Raw genomic sequence first — 20,028 nt, 5'->3', positions numbered from 1 at the left:
CTGCACAGCTGTCATCCAAATATGTCCAGTGTACTTGTTACATATCTGGCCAATTGCACAGTACCACTGAAAATCCCATCCAGAACAAAACTCATATAAAAAGCATTAGCATAACTATTGCTCTTGGTTCTCTTTTATCTAGGGGAGAATATGGACTTCATGAATACACAGAAGTAAAGACTGTCACAATCAAAATCCCTCAAAAGAACTCATAATGCTGTTTGAAATGCAGAATTTAACACCTTCGAATGAATCTGAAAAGGCTATCTGAATTCTTAAGTGTTTAGTTTTCCAAGTGATTCATTAACCTGTCTGCTTTCTGGCTGTATAAGAGGTACCTTCTATCATTAACAATATAAGGAATAGCATAGGAAAAGTTAATGTGATTAATTATGAAAAGAAATCTTTAATGTCTGGTTCACAGCTAACTCATTTTAAAATTCATGTTCAAAAATATCTACTCTTGTTTGCAGTTGTAGTTCTCTGTAGTTCTATGAAAATTTTCCTTTTTCAGTATATTCTACAAGTACAGTTTGAATTTATGGGCTCTTGTCAGTGTTAGATGGCAAGTTCTCCTTGCATTTTCTTTGTGGCCTTAAAAAAAGCACTTACGAGTAGTTAGCTGATACTCTTCTCTATGTTTCTCTAGATATATTTCTTAGACTATTAAAGTTCTTCATCATGCTACCTGAATGTAATCTGTACAAAATCTTAAAATATTAAAATTCACCTTCAAAAGCTAGAACTTCTCCCTTCATTAGTCTTTTCTATTACACTGGTTAACCACTGGCCAATATGTAGCACAGGAGCACCACGAGTGTGTTCAGGACACCAGACGTAAACTACATCTGCTATATGGAGGCTAAAGTCCCCAGTATTTTGCCAGTATTTCTAACTGGAAAAGCATGAACACACAGAACAATAGACAATTCGCAAAGAGCCAGCACTTGGCTTTGCAGTGGTGTGTGCATAACAAATCTTCACGGACATATGAACAAGAAATAATGAAGAGAAAGGAGGGGAGAGGAGAGGAGGGGCAATAGGAGAATTTGCACAGTATTGAAAGGAAAGAGGGTTCTGTTTGTTTGGATACACTGGACACTTTTTAATTATTTTTATTTTTAATAATACAGCTAAAACAAAATACAGGTCAGACTTCTACCTTATTAGTCTAAGGATGCCTTTTTCCATGAAGAACTGGGCATAAAATTTGTGGCATAGGTATTTTTCTCCACAGCCCCTACTTTATCTATTCTCGAAAGGTATCCATTCCAAATCCCATATTTGTGCCTCTAAAATAACTTCATTAGACATAATTTTCAAGCAAATTGAATTCTAGTTCCAGATAAGAAACAGAAGACTAATAGAAGAAGGAAAAGAAGGAAGAATGAATCAAAAGTAAGAGTGTACTGTGAAATAATTAGCAGAGATTTTTCTGCAGAGGATAGTAGACAGAAGAAAGCAGAGAAATAAAAATGAATGCCAAATAAAGGCAAAAGAAAAAAAATCTTAAAAAATAAGCTGCAGATAAGAAAAGAATGGCAAAACTATCTGGAAGCCTTTAAAAGTGGAAATGAACACAGTGTTAGTGAAAACATAGATACAATGAAGGATTTTATATTTTAAAATAAATTAAAAGCAATTTGTAGAGTTGGTGTGGGTCTTCAAAAATCTCTACCATCCGAATTCCACTTTTGCGTTCAAGAGTAGAAGACTCAAAGCAGGACAAATAAGCCAAATTACATTAAGCCTACATTTACATTTTGTATTCAATCAGGAGGGCAATTCTGATATTGTATTCCTGGTCTTCCCCACGTGCCTTCTTCACCTGGAAGAAGGATAAAAAGGGAGCAAAGCGGGGTTCCTCTTTGGTGACATTAAGCAAGAAGGCTCACACATGGCATGTTTCTGGTATGGTCCAAACAGTGCAACCATTCAGGTCTTAGAAGAAGACTAAGGCTAGTCTGAAGCAACTCCCCTCTGGATGTGTGCTATGCAGGCAGTTGGTTCCCTTCTCCTCACTGTGTCCTTTGGCAGCACAGGGCTGCAAATCCAGTCATACCCATGGTGCCTGCAACTGCAAGCCCAAAGAATGACTTTGAAATACAGCACAAGGAAAGGGAAAACACTGTATAATACAGGGGTAAAGGAGAAGGACCAACTCGACCCTTGAATGCATATATGTATTTTCTCCTTATCATGTCTGAAATATTTTAATACTGTTCCCAACAATATTGTAAATATATATTTTAGTTCTTGTTTGACAGTCTTGATGGGTAAAAGAAAGCTGGCAATGGTGTTGTTCTGTCAATTTTAATTTTTCAATGTGATCAAAATGTAACATTGAGTAGTGACTTCAAGTTCTCATATTTCAAATGCCTTGAGTCAGAGAAGTGCTTTCATGTGTATATTACATTTTGGGTGGGGGGTGGGCAAGGGAGGAGAAAGAGAGAGAGAGAAAGGGAGAGAGGCAAAGTCTGTAGGTCAGCTGAGGTTAAACACCCAAAGTTTTCATCAGAGACAAGTACAGGTTTGGATCGATTTGACGACACACAGAAGTTGTTCCCATGAGATACCAGTGTAAAGAGATACATCCTTTGACATCTAGTAAGTTTAAGAAATTCAATATGTGTGTGTTTCTCTTAAACACTTGGCTTATGTCTGAAAGAGGCAAACAAGGGCTCAATAAATTTCGTAGTCCCGTTTGATTTACATGAGCACGTTAGATCACACTGCATGACAATGTCCAAGCCAGAAGAAAAGAATAATATTGTCCCATTTGTTCCTCAACTGCCAGTTTACTGACTTAAAAGTCAGAAGTGGATTTCTCTCAAAAATGCACACAGTAATAATTAGTAATAAATTAGTAATAATGACTCTGTGAATAAAAGAAGTGTCCTTTCAAAATTAGGTGTGTTTGAAACTATGTTCATAGTATTAGACTCTCCATCTGATGGTGAAATGTCTTTGCTATGTCTTTGAATTACATCTGTACATGGGTATGGTGATTTGTGATCTGAAACACAAAACAGCATCGAAATTTACTGAAATGAAACACGAGAAGAGCACTAGTTGATCTCTACGTAAATATTGCTTATAATGTTAGTGAAGTTGTAGTCACTATTTCACAGAGGATGAAATTTTATGAGACGAGCTTGTTGCATGTCCTTTCAAGGCTCCTGAAAACTGACTGCTAGTGTCAGTAGCAGTTATTACATTTTTATTTTTGGAACTACGGTATTTTTCATATAGTTCTTGAAGACAACGGCTGTCCAGGTAAATAATGTAGAGTAACATTCTAGGAGATTTAAGCGGGACTGTTTCTTTTTCTAGTAAACTCTGTTTCTATCCCCTTAACACTATTAAAGGCACACCTTTAATATTCATGGCAGTATGACCAAGAACATGATTTTGCAGACTTATTGGAAAGTTATCTGTTTCAAGTGATTTTATACCACACAGAAAAGCCAGCTGTAGAAACTTGGAGTCCTTAGGGCCATTGTCTTGCCATTAGTGAGGTGATCCCTGCACCCTTCCCTGCCTCTGACACACTATTTTATTTAAGAGTTGCTTTTGAATGGCAACAGAAGGATAGAGGGACCCTTAGGCTATTTCAGTCAAAATAGTGAATTTTTAAGGAATCCTCATTGTGTTTCAAGAAAGAAAATTACTGGTAATCCTTGACTACCAGGTATGCAGGTTTTAAGACAAACAAGAAAAGATGTGGAAAAAATATTCAGAGCAAGAAAGGCATCTGGCTTGGATAAAAAGTGAAAATTCCCTGATGAAGTAGGTTTTAGGGAGGAATTCAAAAGATGTGAACTTGGCAGCCAAAAGGTTTCTTGGGGAGAAGACTAGGCTGTTTCATCTGGGACACAAAAGAAAAGTGCCGAAAAGTCAAGTGCAAGAAAAAGAGGGAGAAAGGAAGGGAAGAGTAACAGAAGCATAAGGAGTCTGATGAGGAACGAAAGCAAAGGTTCATCCTGAGATTCTGAAAGATCTCACTCTAAGATGTCATTATAATTTTGAAAGATTTAACATGAACTTTAAGAGATGAAGTGTTCTTCCCCATCCCTTCCATCACTATATTTGCTGTCAGATTTTTTTTTAACTTCCTGATCCTTCTGCTCTCCCTCTTTACATTCAAGTCATGGTATGGTTCTCTTGATCTGTGTATTGTCTTCCACATATTCCCACACTGAAAAGTGAGATTTAGGTAACTCCTTCTTATGAAAAGTCCACTGTAAAATAAAATAGTAAAAAAAGGTCTCTAAAAATTTGGAAATAATAGTTCCCTGTGAACTTAGTAGGAGGTCTGAAGGACCTTTGTTATGCTGAGAGAAAAACAGTGACTTGATGAATATAGTGCTCTGGAAACAAAAGTAAAAAATCTGGAAGCACAACATACACTGGGTCAGTCAGTTGAATGTTGCATGAAAAATTGGGTGGATGCCATGATCCAATAAACAGATCTGAGTATTGGGTGATATGACTGTTGAAAATCCCGCTTGTGAAACAGTCCTCAAAGAGCAGCAACAAAGATGATACATACACAGTATAATAAACTGGCCATGCAAGAAGAGGAGACCATAGCTGCTTTTACACATTACTAGCAGGCAAAGCAGAGATTTGGCAGAAGCATTAACCAAAATACCATAAGGTTGTCCTCAACGGAAGCAGAATAGAAGTAGCCAGCTCTCTCAAGGAAAGTTATTATTACTGCAGATTTTTTAGAAGGAAGAAAGCTAGAACAGATAGGAGCAATGGGAGGGTTTGTTTTATTATTTTATTTTATATTCTCATATTGTTTATAGTTCTATATGTAATATAAGATTATGACTAAATAATAATTTGACAATTACAAATGATCAATACACTCCAATCCAAGATGGCTCTCGACATAAAGAGCACTTTGACACACTCTGACAAGCATTTAAGTTATTAAATAAAGCACTGCACCTGGCCACCTTCCTCTCGCTATCAGCGCAGAAAAATCCCTTACTTTTTCATATACCTTATGGGTACAATTTCATATACTGCTAAAAACTTTGATCATACAGCATGGTCCACACAGCACAAACCCTCCTGCAGCAAACAGAGCAGTGCCTTTGGTCATCAAACCTTGCCAAATGGTACCAACTGCTGAGGCCTTACTTATGGCCTTCTTGAAATTTGGTGACTCCAGCAACATGGATTCTACATTCATTCTGAGTACAGCTCCTTAGAATATGTAGTGCTCATGCTTATGACTGTGGTGACAGCAAGTATGAGTCTGAACTTTAATAGATGAAGTGTTCTTCCCTAGCCCTTCCATCGCTATATTTGCTGTCAGATTGTTTTTTAACTTCCCGATCCTTCTGCTCTCCCTCTTTTCAAAACTCTGAGCAGTATTAGAGATGTATTGCCCTTAGAAAAGAAAAATGTCTGACAGGCAAATAAGTGAACCAAGTGAGAACAAGCAACACTGTCCACAACAACCTATATTCGAGAACAAGAAAGACTTTGTAGGAGTGTAATGAAGCAAAAGTGTCATGTTAACCTTCTGTTTGGAGCATAAATGTCCCATGCATGGACATATTAGCACCTGTTTTAGAACTTCTGCTACAGACAAACGTTGTATTGCTAAGCACCATGCGTGTTAGAGAGCTGACTCTTACATAAAGTGACACAGTCCAGAGCCTTAATTGTGTCTCCCCTGACGGGGGAGGCCTTTTCAGAGTCTTTGCCAGGAGTCAGAGACAAAAGGGACTTTTAGCCTTCTCTTCCTTCTGTAGTTGTTTATTAAGTCTTATCAGAGAAGTACAAGCAACTGACATGACCCAGACATAGCATGAAGCAGAGAATGCAGGAAAAGCCGAATGATCAAGATTAAACAGCCTTTTAAAGGTAAATCACCCAATGAAAACTTTAAATGAAAGATATTTTCACTTTTCTGCCAATGTCTAATAAATTGTCTGGTCACGCAGACAGGAACAGAGGAATTCTTTATCCAATTATCCTGAACTACTTCTACTGCAGAATATGGAGTAGTAGAAGAAGAAGAAGAAGGTCTGGAGAACAACAACAATCCTCCATTTTGATGTTTTTTGCTTTTATCTACTTACTATATTAATAAACCCAAAACCTCTAAATTTTTCATCCTGTGACAATCTTACATAATATTGTATCACCTAGCTCACACCAGTGTAGATTCTTATTTTTCCCAGAGGATAGGCAATTTTCTCCATGGACAAAGGTCAAAAGCAGTGCTGTCCAGTGGGGTAGAACCCTTCAAAACAGGCAGAGAAATATTCTCTGCACTCTGGGTTCCCACAATAAAGGACCTTTGGCCCATTGTGTTGGTGGCAATCTTTAAAAAGCATATGTTCCTGTGAACAAGCAATCATGGTCAAAGTAACAGTAAGGAGGTAGAAGAGAGAAGCACTCCTAGCTCACAAAAACAAATTCCATGTAAGAAAAAACATGTAGCTTTTCGTTAGTCTCCCCTTCATATGACTAAGAAATTAAATTTTGGAGTTGCCTACATGCAAATTAGTTATATGGAAAGAGTCCCCCTTATAGAACGAAAGATACCTCGTGGTCTGATAAACAGCTTGTTTCATGTCTTGTATTTTGCTGATTTTCTGATGGAAAGTTTAGGTTTCCCTATATTTCTCTTTAGACCTCAGCAAACAGAAGCAGACAATTGAACTTGATGATCTTAGAGGTCTTTTCCAACATTAATGATTTTATTCTACTTTAAAAAAAAAGGGTGCCACTAAGTCTAAAGAGAGGTCCAGCTGTATGAGAAAATATCCTAGGAGTCTAAACCTTACACTCAGCAAAGCAGGATATGTGCTTTCCTCGCAATATGTTTCTTCAGTCTGCACTGTGTCACTTCACTGCTCTTCAAAGAGATTTACATTATCTTAACAAAATTATACTTAAAGGAAAAATGTCCATGCATTCACTGAGACAAAATAGATCATGTCTGACAATATCTCATTATCTCAGGAACAACCTAGATTCTGTCCTTTTCTGTATATGATGTACTAGCCACCACTAATTGAGACGGCCCTTGTAAAATCTTCGACATTTTATCTTTCACTTTTCCCCACCTCTGAGAATATATAGGCTTTATAGCTAACCTCCACTGGCTTTTTTACTGCTAGAAATTGAGCTATGTAAGTACATGGCTTTATAGATACTGGAAGACACTTTTTAACCTTTATTTATCAAAATGAATAAATTTTTATGAGACATGCTTGTTGCACATGCTGTTCATTTCTCTTTTTTTCTGTTTATACTTTAGTGACAGAAAAACTTCCATTTAAGTACTAATCCTGTGCAACTGATACACAAATATGATGTCCTTTGTAAATAATTTTATTATGGAGTATATTTACAAGAACAGAACATGGCAAAATTTTATTTCATAAAGGGAGATTATAAAAATTAAAAACTTTGACAGACTAGACATATAGGAAGAAAGAGACATATGTCTTCTCTGTCTCACCAAACATACCCGTCCAGGTCAAGGTCACAGCGGTTTCATTGCCTCTTTCTGTGCCTACTTCCCTAGCACACAAGCAAATGGTTTTTTCTGAAAGATACACTTTAGCTCTTTTATACTGAAAGGAAATGCACCTCTTTAAAACTAACTGTTGTTTTGAATCATTAATGCAATGAATTATTTTGAAGTTGAGACTAATAACAATGGTATTGAGCCAGGAAAATGTAAAAGAAATGTGGGGACAGAAAAAAGAGCACACCAGTTTAGAGAATCCAGAAACAAGTTAAATATTTAAAACTAAAGTTCTTACTGTACAAATAAGACATTACATAGTTAAAAAAAAAATCTCTTTAATTTTTTGTTATTGTGCTGTCTGTGAGAAATTTTGCTTCTTTAAAGTACTGATGCACAAACCTGTGAATGTGTGTGACAACAAAATGCAATCACCTGGTAAAATCCACAACTGCAAGGTCAAATCTTGTTCATAATAATCAGATGAAGGCAGAGGTACTCCAGGGAAGAAGGTGGACAAGATTTCATCTCCCAGAAACTTTACAGACTTAAAAAAAAGCTCGAAAAACAAATCAGGAGAAAATAAAATAAATCAGGAATCCTTACTGAGGAGGGAGAATATATTTCTATGTCAAGAGAAAAGTTAGGCTGTCAATATGGGTTTGATGCAGAAAACCACACTGAACCTTTTACAGAGGTAGAAATAAATATTATTTAACAGGCAGAAAAATTTGGTCAATTATGATGTTTTAGCATTTGTAAGTATGCATTTTTGGTTACAATATTTGAAAGCAAAAGTAAATTAAACATTCCATCCCCATGATCTTTTAAAACCATCACCTAAAAAGTCTATGTCCTAAGTTTTATGGCTCTTACTTATATATTTCCTTAAGGAGTACATTTCTAGTAAGACTAGAGGTCAGCACACACACATGAAGAATTTAGATTTGAGAAAAAAATTTATATAGAACACACTTGGCATAATGAACAGATTCAGAGAATTCATAGTTTAATATTAGAAGAAATGCAAGTCCATAAGGCTGAAATTCCTTCAGACATCAGTAATATTCACAGCGATGCTCCATAGCTAGCAAAGGAGAAGAAGCCGTTTGTGAACCTATGCAGCAAAGGAGAGCAAATAATTTATTCAACTTATGTGTCATTTTATTATACATTTCATTTTCTTGCCAATACTTATAAAACAGATGCATAAAAGAGCAGAATCATCCACAAATAACCTACTAATGGGTAGGATGTTGATCAGCTCAATCAGCTCAATCTTTGATGCAGTTATTAATGTGGATTTCAAGAATGTTTTGAACATCTGTAAAATCTGTTTCTACTGCTACAACATTTTTGACAGATCAGTCTTATTTTCTCTTCATGGTAAATATATTTTTCCTTTGCCATAATGCTATCCAAACACTTTCTTAACAGCAACAAAAAATCTATAGATGAAGACAATCTGTCAAAAGAGTACCTGCAGAAGGATTTATATAAAAGAAATCTTCCTGGATTCAAGGACATACAGGCACAACAGTACTTTAACTTGCCTTGTCAGTCGGTGAAATAAGAAACACATGAATGAAAATTATATAATTACTTCAGAACAAGAAAGGATCCCATTTTAACCTAGGATTGAAATATTCTTTATTTCATAATCTTCCTGGCAGAAAATCATACATTTTATGTCACAATCCCATATAAATTATGTGCAGAGGTACAGTAAAAATTATTTTTGGGTTTTTTGGTTTGGTTTTTTTTTTACTCTTCATTGGCATCCCTTGTAGAACAGACCTGTGATTTCCTAGGACACCAACAAAATAACATAAATGTTACCTGTAACACATCCTTGCTGTCTGTGAACATTGGCAGGAGGCGCCCTGAAATCTCAATATCCAAGTGAGCATTTTAAGAACGTTGAAAAGAAATGTGGAAAATCTTGTGTGCTAAGCACCAAGATAACGATTGCAAAACTGGCGAGTAATAGGCAACTAAACATAGCACACAGGTTAGCAGCAAGTTTCCTGCATTTTCAGGGAATAGCCCCTATAATCACTGCGCTCTGGAGTCTATCTCTGGCACAGAGATGCTTTGCTGCTAGTGAAACAGAAAAGGAGAAAGTGCCATCTACAGAGTAGGTTGCTGTAGCAATATTTCCTGGAGAGGCAAAAGACACTGGGTAAAATCTGGTGTCAGAAATACGACACTAGAGTCCTGCTCAACAAAGTCCATTTGCCACCAGGACCCTAGGACAGAAAAATGGGAGCACTAGCCTGACTGTTTACACTGTGGTCTTCAAAGCTCACAGCTGACAGGACTTCCTCCTGAAACTGATTTTGTTACTTCTTGTAAAGTTTAGGCATATACTGGGCAGCCCTGCTTTTGGTGCTTGAAACCATCAAGCTTTAATCACATCTAGGAATACTCTAGGAGACATATGGGTATCAGAGTAATTTTGCTAGTGGAAAGATGTGTCCACAGAAACATCAGTTAATTTCAGACAAGGTAGCCAGAGGAGGAAAAATTTTACTCTGTTATTTCGAATGCAAACCATCAAAGTGGGAGTTAAATGCCTTGGTTTTGTGGATTTGGGTACGGCCCCTCAGTTGTATTTTTCTGCTGGGTGGAGATGACACAGGAAAAGCATCCACCAATTCCTTGACTGTCTAACAGAGAGATCTCAACTGAGTCACTTTGGATAGCCTTTATTTTTTTGTAGACCAACCTTAGCAAGAGAAGCCAAACTAAAAGAGCAGATTCAAGCCACCTTGCTGGAATGTAACCTTAATTCATCACAGGTGCAGAGATTATACCATCACTTGAAGTGTAACGTGTGATTCTGCTACGTATCTTCGGCATGCCATAGAGGAGTACAGACAATCCTACATAAGTAGTAAAATATTGCTAGCAAAGATGCTGTGAAAAAAAATTATCCTGCTGATGACAATGAGATGGATGGAGAACTGGCTGAATGGCAGATATCAAAGGTTGGTAATCAGTGGCATAAGGGATAGTTGGAGGCCTGTCATTATAGGTATCAGTCAAAATTCATTATTGGGCCCAGTAACAATGTCTTTGATGAAGGGGCAGATGCCTCCTCAGCAAGTTCACTGATTTCTCCAAGCCAGGAGGAGTGGCCAATACCCAAGTGCTGTGCAGCCCTTCAGAGGGACCTCAACAGGCCGGAGAGATGGGCAGAGAGGAACCTTCTGAAATTCAGCACGGGCAAATGCAGGATCCTGCACCCGGGGAGGAACAACTCCATGCACCAGTCCAGGCTGGGTGACCTATTGGAAAGCAGCTCTGTGGAGAAGGACCTGGGGATCCTGGTGGACAACAATCTATTCATGAGCCATCAGTGTGTCCTTGTGGCCAAGAAGGCCAGTGGTATCCCGGGGTGCATTAGGAAGAACATTGCTGGCAGCTCGAGGGAGGTGATCCTGCCCCTCTGCTCAGCCCTGGTGAGGCACATCTGGAGTGCTGTGTCCAGCTCTGGGCTCCTCAGTACAGGTGGGACATGGAGCTCCTGGAGCAGCTGGGTCCTGTGGAGCCCTACAAAGATGATTTAGGTACTGGAGCATCTTTTTTATGAGGAAGGGCTGAGGGAGCTGGGCTTGTTCAGCCTCAAGAAAAGACAACTGAGGGGGGGATCTCATCAATGTAAGTATCTGCAGGGAGGGTGTCAAGAGGATGGACCAGGCTTCTCTTGGTGGTGCCTAGCAACAGGACAAGGGACAATGGGCAGAAACTGATGCAGAGGAAGTTCCACCTGAATATGAGGAAGAACTTCTTTACAGCATGGATGACCATGCACTGGAACAGATTGGCCAGAGAGGTTATGGAGTCTCCCTCACTGGAGATGCTCAAGAACTGCCTGAACACAGTCCTGTGCCATGTGCTCTGGGATGACCCTGCTTGAGCAGGGAGGTTGGACCAGATGACCCACTGTGGTCCCTTCCAGCTTTACCCATTCTGTGATTCTGTGATCCTGTGATTCCATGATGATATGGGTTCTAAATTCACAATCTCCTGGAATTTGTTTTCCTCATTTCTTGCTGCAAGATTCCCAAACTATTTTAATTTTCTTGTGACTTACAAGAGACAAAACAAACTTAGGCCACGTTGTATAGTGATAGCTAGACCCTAGGTGACTTGGGTTTTTTCTGGTGCAGAAATTGTCTGGAGGGAGTATTGTTCCCTGATGTACATTTATTTGTTGTAGTCAACAAAAATGAAAAGTGGGAATTGGATTCACCATTGCTGTGCATGGAACCTGGCTGTTCTACCTTAGATTGAGTTGAGAACAGAATCCTTTCTGCATTTTCATACTTGTTTGGTGTTAGGAAATGGAAATGTGAAGTCTGAAGTATTCTTGAACTTTTTCACTCATGATGAGGAAAATGAAGGGATACATGCCTGTACCTCCTGAAACAGATGTCTCAGCTTTTTAAAACAGTGTCGTATTTACCTCCATGGGCAGTTCATGTGAGGCAGGAAAATCCCTCTGCCCTATTCTGTCACAGCTTATAAAGGCTGTGGATTTTTCTTTAATCGTATCTTTGCTTGAAACCTCTCATTACTGTGGTGTTTGGGCCATTACAGATTCACCATAATATGAATTCTTTGCAGAGCTGTTTGCTGCCTCTATTGAAGGAGCTACAGTTTACAGTTTATCTGAACATCTTTGCTGCGCAAAAATGTTTCCCAAATTTTTCTCCATAAGACTTATCTACCTGAATATTACTACACACCTGTGAATTTATCCAGGAAAATGAAAATCAATACTTAATCAAGTATTGATACTTGGTTATTTTATACAAGACATGTAAGATAGAGGGCATTGGTTTTTTGACCAAATAGAAGCTTCTGAAGTGAAAATTTCCTCTGACAAGTTTGCAGTTTGCCTTTCCTGTATAATGTAAATAATGTGTAAAACTGGCTTTTTGAACAAGGATTACATTTTTTCATATTTGAAGTGAGAGAATAGATGGACTATTTTGAACTGCAAAGTACCTATAGGTTGGATTATATGATTCAGCAATATTGCTTTAAGAGCAGAAACCAAAAGACTGATTCTCAAGCAGTTACACTACCAGTTATTATCTCTAAAAAATGCATTAATGTTGGAAAGGGATTTTTTATCCCTGAATTTTCCCATGCAATATTTCAGATGGCCTAATAAATTGTTTCTTTTAGATAGCCACAGAACAGGAAAACTTGTACCACTGGCATCAGTTGAAACACCATATCAGCAGACTTCTGGCACGTCCACAAATTCCCAGTTGATCAGAAAGTTTAGCAGCCTTAGTTCTGTCAACTTTTACGCGATCAAGTAGTAACGATTTATTCTTTCCTAAAGTAGTTACTCACACAGATGCTGGGAAGTATCTTATGTTGTCCTGACCTCTACTGGAGAGAAGACCAAGGCACATGTAATTATTCTTTTTTCTCTTTTTTCTTTTCTTTTTATTTTTTTTTGAGGCAAGTGGAAGGGAAAGGGAAAAAAGCCCTTTTTACTTCACTGTAAGCTTTAAAAACATTTCTTATTATGCATACAGGTAATAGATTAATACATATCTGATGGCCCGTATCAGTGGGAAATAATGGTTAGGTACTCACGCACCTAGATGACCCCTTATTAGTAGGTCTCAATGATCCTCATTAGATTTAGAGCACCTTTGCAGTGGGATCCTCACAAACAGGTAAAAAGGTTAAGCTACCTCAAAAAGTTCACCTATCATTCAGGACATGATGTAGTCAGTAAATTTCACAATGTAAAATAGTTGGAAATAAAAAAGTGAAGGTAATTTTTTTTTTAAATAATTTAAATTCAACTTGAATTCAGCAATTAATAAGGTGAGGACACCAGGCGTCCTTCTGCAGTCAATGAACATAAATGCTGGATTATGATCTTTATTTTGAAGTGATAGACTGAATAGCGTAGAAGCTAAACTAAAAGTGCTGTCCACAGTTAGCAAGGAAGAAAGGCAGAGAGCAAGATTTCAGGAGAGAGAGAAAGACAAGGAAGAATTGAGGGACAATTTCATTAAGTTCAGATACTGCAAGAAAAATGTGACATATTTGTCCTTCAGTTAAAACTGGTGAACTACTGAGACAAACTATTTCATAGTTCAAACACTCTGGAATATAAAAATACAGAAAAGAATTTACCAACAAAATTTTATTGGCGTGAGAGGTACCTTCAGATAAAGGAACAAGTTAAAGGCAGGATTCAAAGAGTGCCTTTAGAAAGCATTGGAGTCATGCCAGATATATGATATAATCTTTAAAAAGTAAACATATCTAGCCTGGCCTACCTCAGGTAAAGGCCTAAATAATCATACATATAACCAGTGGCATTCCAGCGGTACTCTGTAAAACGGCATATGGAACTGACTGTAGGACAGTGAGGTAAACTCATACCTTAAGCAAATACCATTTTAGCCTTTGACTCAATTAAGAGCAAGAGGAAGAGTACTGGCACTTCTCTCATCTATACATCACAACAGGAATGAAGTGATGGAACCCATGTGTAAAGGAAGTCCTACAGTCAGAAAAGGACTGCCTGGCCAGTTTGCGCTTTCAGCAACATTGGTCAAACACAGAGCACGCCTCCTCCTGTCTCAGCCATGGCATGGCCATCCCAGCACAGTGCCTCTAGAGTAGTATGCATGCTTAACACACAGGGATTGCCAGTTTCACAGGCAGAGCATGGATATATTTCATGAACAGAGAGGATTTGCAGACATGTTGTGCCTTGTCCCAGCTATGGCGCATACAGGAGCAGCAGCTGCAGGTCTGGAAAAGGGTGAGCAGCCTCTCAAGGTAGCATGGCAGCTCAGGAAAAAAAACAGATCCTGCTTCTGCTTTGTCAGATTGGTCCCATATGGCATGGCTGGACCAACTTGTCACCAGGGTAGTGGAACTACAGCCACCACCACAGTGCTACACAGACAAAGGAAAGAAAGTCACTGTCCTCTCATCAGCATCTGTCTGCTCTTCATTGATCCTGCTGCAACCTTCCATGGAAGTATTACTAAAATCCTGGTGCAAAGGGAAACCAAACCAGAGAGCAAGCCAAGGTTAGAGGCAGCTCTGTACTGACAATGATTCATTTGTATCTCCACTGAACAGATATGCCAGGAGACAGCCCCGCGATTTAAGTCCTCCTTGATTTAAGGCAATGTTTAGAAGATGGGGACCCACAGGTTGTTGATCAAGATTCGCAGCGACTTCAGCATCCTGATGTGGAGAGAATGGCTGGGCTAGAGTGTATGATGCCTAAAGATTTTTTGCTTTTATATATTTTTTATATATTTGTAGCTTTGTAGATTTTTTATATATAGGTGTATAGTTTTTAATATTTTCTTACACTTTAGAAGAGTAGGTTACCCTTTCTCACACATTTATGTCACCTTCTTGAAATTCTGTTTCATCTTATTTTAAAGAAAAGAATTTCTAATAAGAACACCCTGTTTTACACCAGCGTTTAGGAGACACATAAAAATACAGGGCAAGGAACCCCTTGGAATCTCTCCGATAGGGCAGGTCCAAGAGTGGGTTACCAGGACAACCAGTCTTTTATTGGATGTACCTGCTAGATATGGTAGTTAATTAAACTCATTAAAAGTGTGGAAATCTGATACTGTGCATGCACATATAGCTATATTTTGTGCACCTGAAAGCTTTCATTATAGAACTGCATGTTATATTACCACTTCAATATTGTTTGGAAAGTTTTTTTCAATTCCAGGCAACAAGAAGCTGTCTGGACAACATGCCTTAATCACAGGTTTTTAATTGCCCCTGGGAGGCAATACCGAAGCAGGAGAGGAGACCAGATATTAACACATAACCTGCTTTGGAACTTAGGACATCAGCTGTTAGAACGACAGATAGATAGATAGATAGATAGATAGACAGACAGATGGATTTACTCCTAGTCTTGCCTGGTGATAAAAATAGCTTCATATTATACTGGCAGATGGTGGGCATTAAGTTTCTCTGAAAGATGTAATTTATAGTAAATTGTCACTGTGTCTCAGAGTATCTCACTTTCAATACATGTTATGCCATTTTCCTCTGTTTCTGGAAACAACAGAGTATTTGCTTTCCACTGTGCAACAAAGTTCATTTGAGGATAGGAAACACCAAGTGCCAAGGAGCTTATTTTAGCAGACAATATTAGAGAGCAGAGTTTACAAACAGAATACCCATCTGCATGAAGCACACAAGAGCAGCAGTGGCACAGAGAGAACAGTCAGTCTGCTCTCACGTGGTAGGACTGAAGCAGATCTTGAAAATAAGAAACTGCTTGTTAAAAAACGCAACAAAGACTTCTCTATTTTTAATGCAGTTGCAGCTGGAACATGGCTGATATATGGTCCTTCAGCATTATTGTTGTGTGTGGTTGTCAGAGACACCAGAAGGTGCCAGAATGGTGCAATACACTGGCAACAAGAGCATGCCTTTAAAATTATGTAAGAGGTTTTAGAGTCATTCAGTCTTATTTATTTACTCATACAAGGACTTTAAGAGCACAGTTGCTTGGCTCAAAACACTATCAAGGCCACAGAAGTAATGTACCATAAGATAGACCACCACAGCAGGAACTTGAGATAAAAATTAGGACAGAAAGGCACTAATTCCAGGCCTGAAGAGGTGAGATCTGGTTAGCACATCATGGTTAACATATCTGGACAAAAATTCCCCATGTGGCAAACTGTGGGAAAGGAAGGAAATGCTCATATACACACCCCACCAAGTTATGAGAACAGCATCTACTATCACCCCATGGATACCAGAAACTTGGAATGTATAAAGGTGATATCCCCAGAAGAACAGTTCTTGGATCCATACCATGGAGAAGCCTGGCTCCATGGGTGTGATTATCTTCAGCTTGAGCTCTCTGTCTTTCTCTCTCTCCCCATCCCCACCCCCACAACCTCCCTTCTATTTCTTTTTATGTCTCTACCTCATATTTAGTGTTAAATAAAATCCATATACTCATCTTATTCTGTGATTCTGTGATCCTGTGAAATTATTTACTTCAACATATGGTCTCATTTGTACTTTAATTCAGGCAGAACATCTCTCACTAATCATCATAACAACAAGCCTACTAGGCTTACCAGCTTTGGGGAAGAATGTCCTCAGCATTTTAAATATGATTCCTTTAGACAAGTGAGTGTGACTTGCAGACTTTCCAAAATTGTCTTCTATCCAAGGTATCTGGACCCATGGCTCTATCTGCAGAGCATTTCTTAGGTGATTTAATAAAAAAAAGGTTTGAAATATCACATTTACTTTCAGCTAGCAAGAAATTAATCCCATGTTAATTACAATGAAATTTTGCTGCATATTTTCACACTATAAGGATCAGATTGTTATTTTATATAAGTTATGGTTTAGATTGATACCATATTTCCAGAGGTTATTGTGTTTTGCTCAAGAACTGGCCTTCATACTTTAAGAACTTATGAAATTATTTTAGAAGATTTTGTTTCCTGAAATTATTACATATCACTTTTTATCTTTCTTCTACTAATTTTTCCAAGTCTTAAAAAGTTTTTATTTTTATTTATTTAAGTTTAAAAATCTAAGCCTCATTCCCTATCAATTGTGCAACCTAATTGTCCCAATCTTCTGTTAGCCAGTTCTCTCTCTTTTGGTAAGTTCATTGCATGAAAGTAGTTTTTAGCCTGTGGATCAATCACTTGGGATAACTACGTGTACCATTTTGTAGTCAGAAAGTTCAATATTTTAAAATTATAGTTTTGATGGATATAATTATTATAGATTGAAAACTATTGGCTCTAAGAATTATAGAATTTAAATATTTCCAATGTAACTGTCATAACTGATGCAATATTTTGAGACAATTGGTTATAACTATTATTGACAGCAAGTTACAAAATGAATTTTTTTCTTATCTATTTCTGAGAAAGAGAAGGAAAAATGTTCTGGTTCTATTTATTTATTAAGTTCTTCAAAGTGGGTTAAGAATGTGGTATATCAAAAGCTTTCCACAACTGAGGAGAGCTGGCAAGGATAGGAGTCAAATAGTAAGTGATGAACATTGTTTACTGAACACATCATTAGTTGCGTATGATAGGAATGTACACATATAAGAATGGATCTTAGAGGAAAACCAACCACAGGTATTGGAAATTTTCTTTCCTTTTGCAATTTCAAAACTAAATTGCCAATATTTTTGAAAAATTACATACCTGTGACATTAAGAGCACAGACTATTATGTAAAAATGTGCAGAACATTTCAACAAAAAGTCAATGACCAAAGCAAGCCTCAAAGTGTGTAATACTACTTTTCATTATTATTTTACTAACACTCCAACAGATGTGATTCATAACTTTCTATAACTATGCACTGCAACTGAGATGTTATATCTCAAAAGAAAGCAAAATATTCTGATGTCATATACTAGCTCCTTTCTTTAAATCTTCATGTTAAGCAGAATAAAATAATCAGAGTCTTGAAATGCAGATCAGTACATTCAGTTTTTCCCCAGACACACAAGGGGATTATATTTATTCCTACCTTGAGTTATTATTAATGCCAAATATCTTTCAGCCTTTTACACTAATCTAAAACCTTCTAATAATGTAAGTACAAGAAAATATTTCACAGAGAATGTTTACACATATGATATTGGTATATCATTACATATGATACTGGTAGTGTTTTTGCATCCTAACATTAGCAACGTTTCTATGTTGTACTGAAATCACAGCATCTCAAAACATAGTGATGAAATACCTTTACTTTTAAGTACCAAAGAATAAGAATAAATATCTCCTTTTCAGTCACAGCAGCCTGATGAACATCTAGCTTTGCTGTTGTTATTCATATTGGCTATTACATGTTCATCTCTGCATATACACATGTATTATGAGAACACATTGATTGTTGAAAATCAATACAGCATACAGATCTAACAGAAAGCTCCCCAGAAAAATTTCAGCTGGTGGATTCTTTGCTGTGTCTCTCCTCTATTCATGATGTAAACCAATCCCACAGAATGAAATACTAAACCCATTAACAATGAGAAAGACTTTAACATCCACAGAAAATTTTCACTCCTGACAGAAAAAGGAACCCTTATTAAGGTCTGTGTACGTAAACATCCCTCTCCATTTTAGGGAACCAGACTGCATTAAAAGTACTTTACAACGCTAATTTACTCCAACACCTCTTGAAAAACTCAGCAGGATCACCAAGCTATAAAATATCTTTAAACTCAGTTTCTTCACCTTTTCTATAAAAAATGATCTATCTTCTAAGGAATAGCCAGAGTTTTCTTATTATGAAATGCTAACAAACAATGACATAAAGTCTCTGTGCAAGTCAATATTTCAGGATAGATAAAGCCCAGCCTGTAGGAAAAAGTTTATGCTAAAAGCATGAAAACATTAGAATACTGGGTCCCATGCTTAGCTTCAGTAAGACGACTGACAATCTTGTGGTTTTGAGCTAGAGACATGGGCAATTTAAAAGTTAATCCTGTTGGAAAATTTCAAATTATTAAACAGTTTGAATTACTGTACTTTTTCCATTAATCTGAAGTTCATAGATGAGAAGAAAGATGAAACAACATACACTGCACTTATCTGTGCTTTCTCTAATTTAAAATGTAAGACTCACAGCCTGCCAGTTGTAGATATGTCTACTAGTCGACACTCATGGAAGCAGTACAAGAATCAAGTCAAGTACAAAGTGAAGTCTCCTCTGATTAATCCTTCCAGGCTCTGGCAATTGATTTAAAGACTGCTTGACCTGGAAGTTGTATCTGGATAATTGTGGTTTATGGTGATGCATAGGTTATGCTGGGGGGGGAGGAGGGGGTTGGTTGTAAGCCTTTTTTTAATATGTTCCATGATTTAATTACGTGCAGATTGTTTTGTGATGTCACAGATTGTTTTATACTAGGTCAAGATTTTTCTACTATACAAAATGAACCTCTATTACACAGAAGGACCTCAATGGAATTACATTTATTTTTTGGAATACTATCAGTAGATTAATTTTGTTACTAAGCTTGTGACCCTTCAAATAATTATTAAGACCAATGTTCTGAGAAAGGAAATAAGATCAGAACATAAAAATCAACCTATCTCTTTGGAATAAATAACATCAACTTGCCCCTGGGCTTACATCTATCCTGTGTTTCCACAAGACCTGTCAGAAAAATAACCTGTTCCACCTTGGGCTATGTAGAGACCAATACAAGTATCCAGTCATAAATTCACAGAGAAGATTATACCATACCTATTCTTATGCAATGTTAAATGTCTCTATGCCACTACAGCATTTAGGTGAAATTAATGAATAATTGTCTTACCTCCATTCCCCAAATATGTTTTCCTGCACAGGAGCTATTTCTTTACCAATCTGATTTTTTAAATTTATTTCTAGTCTTTAAGAACATGATAAAACTATTACTAGCTAAAAGTGGTACTGTAATAGGAGTTAAATTTTCTTCATAATTACAGGTGAACTATT

The 20,028-nt window shown here is 37.4% G+C and overlaps 1 protein-coding gene across 3 annotated transcripts in view; it reads left to right on the top strand.

Annotated features, from left to right (window-relative positions):
* The window catches only part of ALDH1A1 (aldehyde dehydrogenase 1 family member A1), a 47,443-nt gene extending 46,701 nt beyond the window's left edge, over positions 1–742 (top strand). For all 3 annotated transcript variants that reach the window (XM_048292838.1, XM_048292837.1, XM_048292839.1), the window contains one exon: positions 143–742. In XM_048292838.1, the coding sequence (XP_048148795.1) occupies positions 143–215 (73 nt within the window). In that variant the 3' untranslated portion in view covers positions 216–742. The remainder of the gene's footprint in view (positions 1–142) is intronic.
* Positions 743–20,028: the final 19,286 nt, after the last annotated feature.

Source organism: Corvus hawaiiensis, chromosome Z, assembly GCF_020740725.1.
Source record: "Corvus hawaiiensis isolate bCorHaw1 chromosome Z, bCorHaw1.pri.cur, whole genome shotgun sequence".
Lineage (NCBI taxonomy): Eukaryota > Metazoa > Chordata > Aves > Passeriformes > Corvidae > Corvus > Corvus hawaiiensis.
This window is presented reverse-complemented; position numbering and strand designations above follow the sequence as displayed.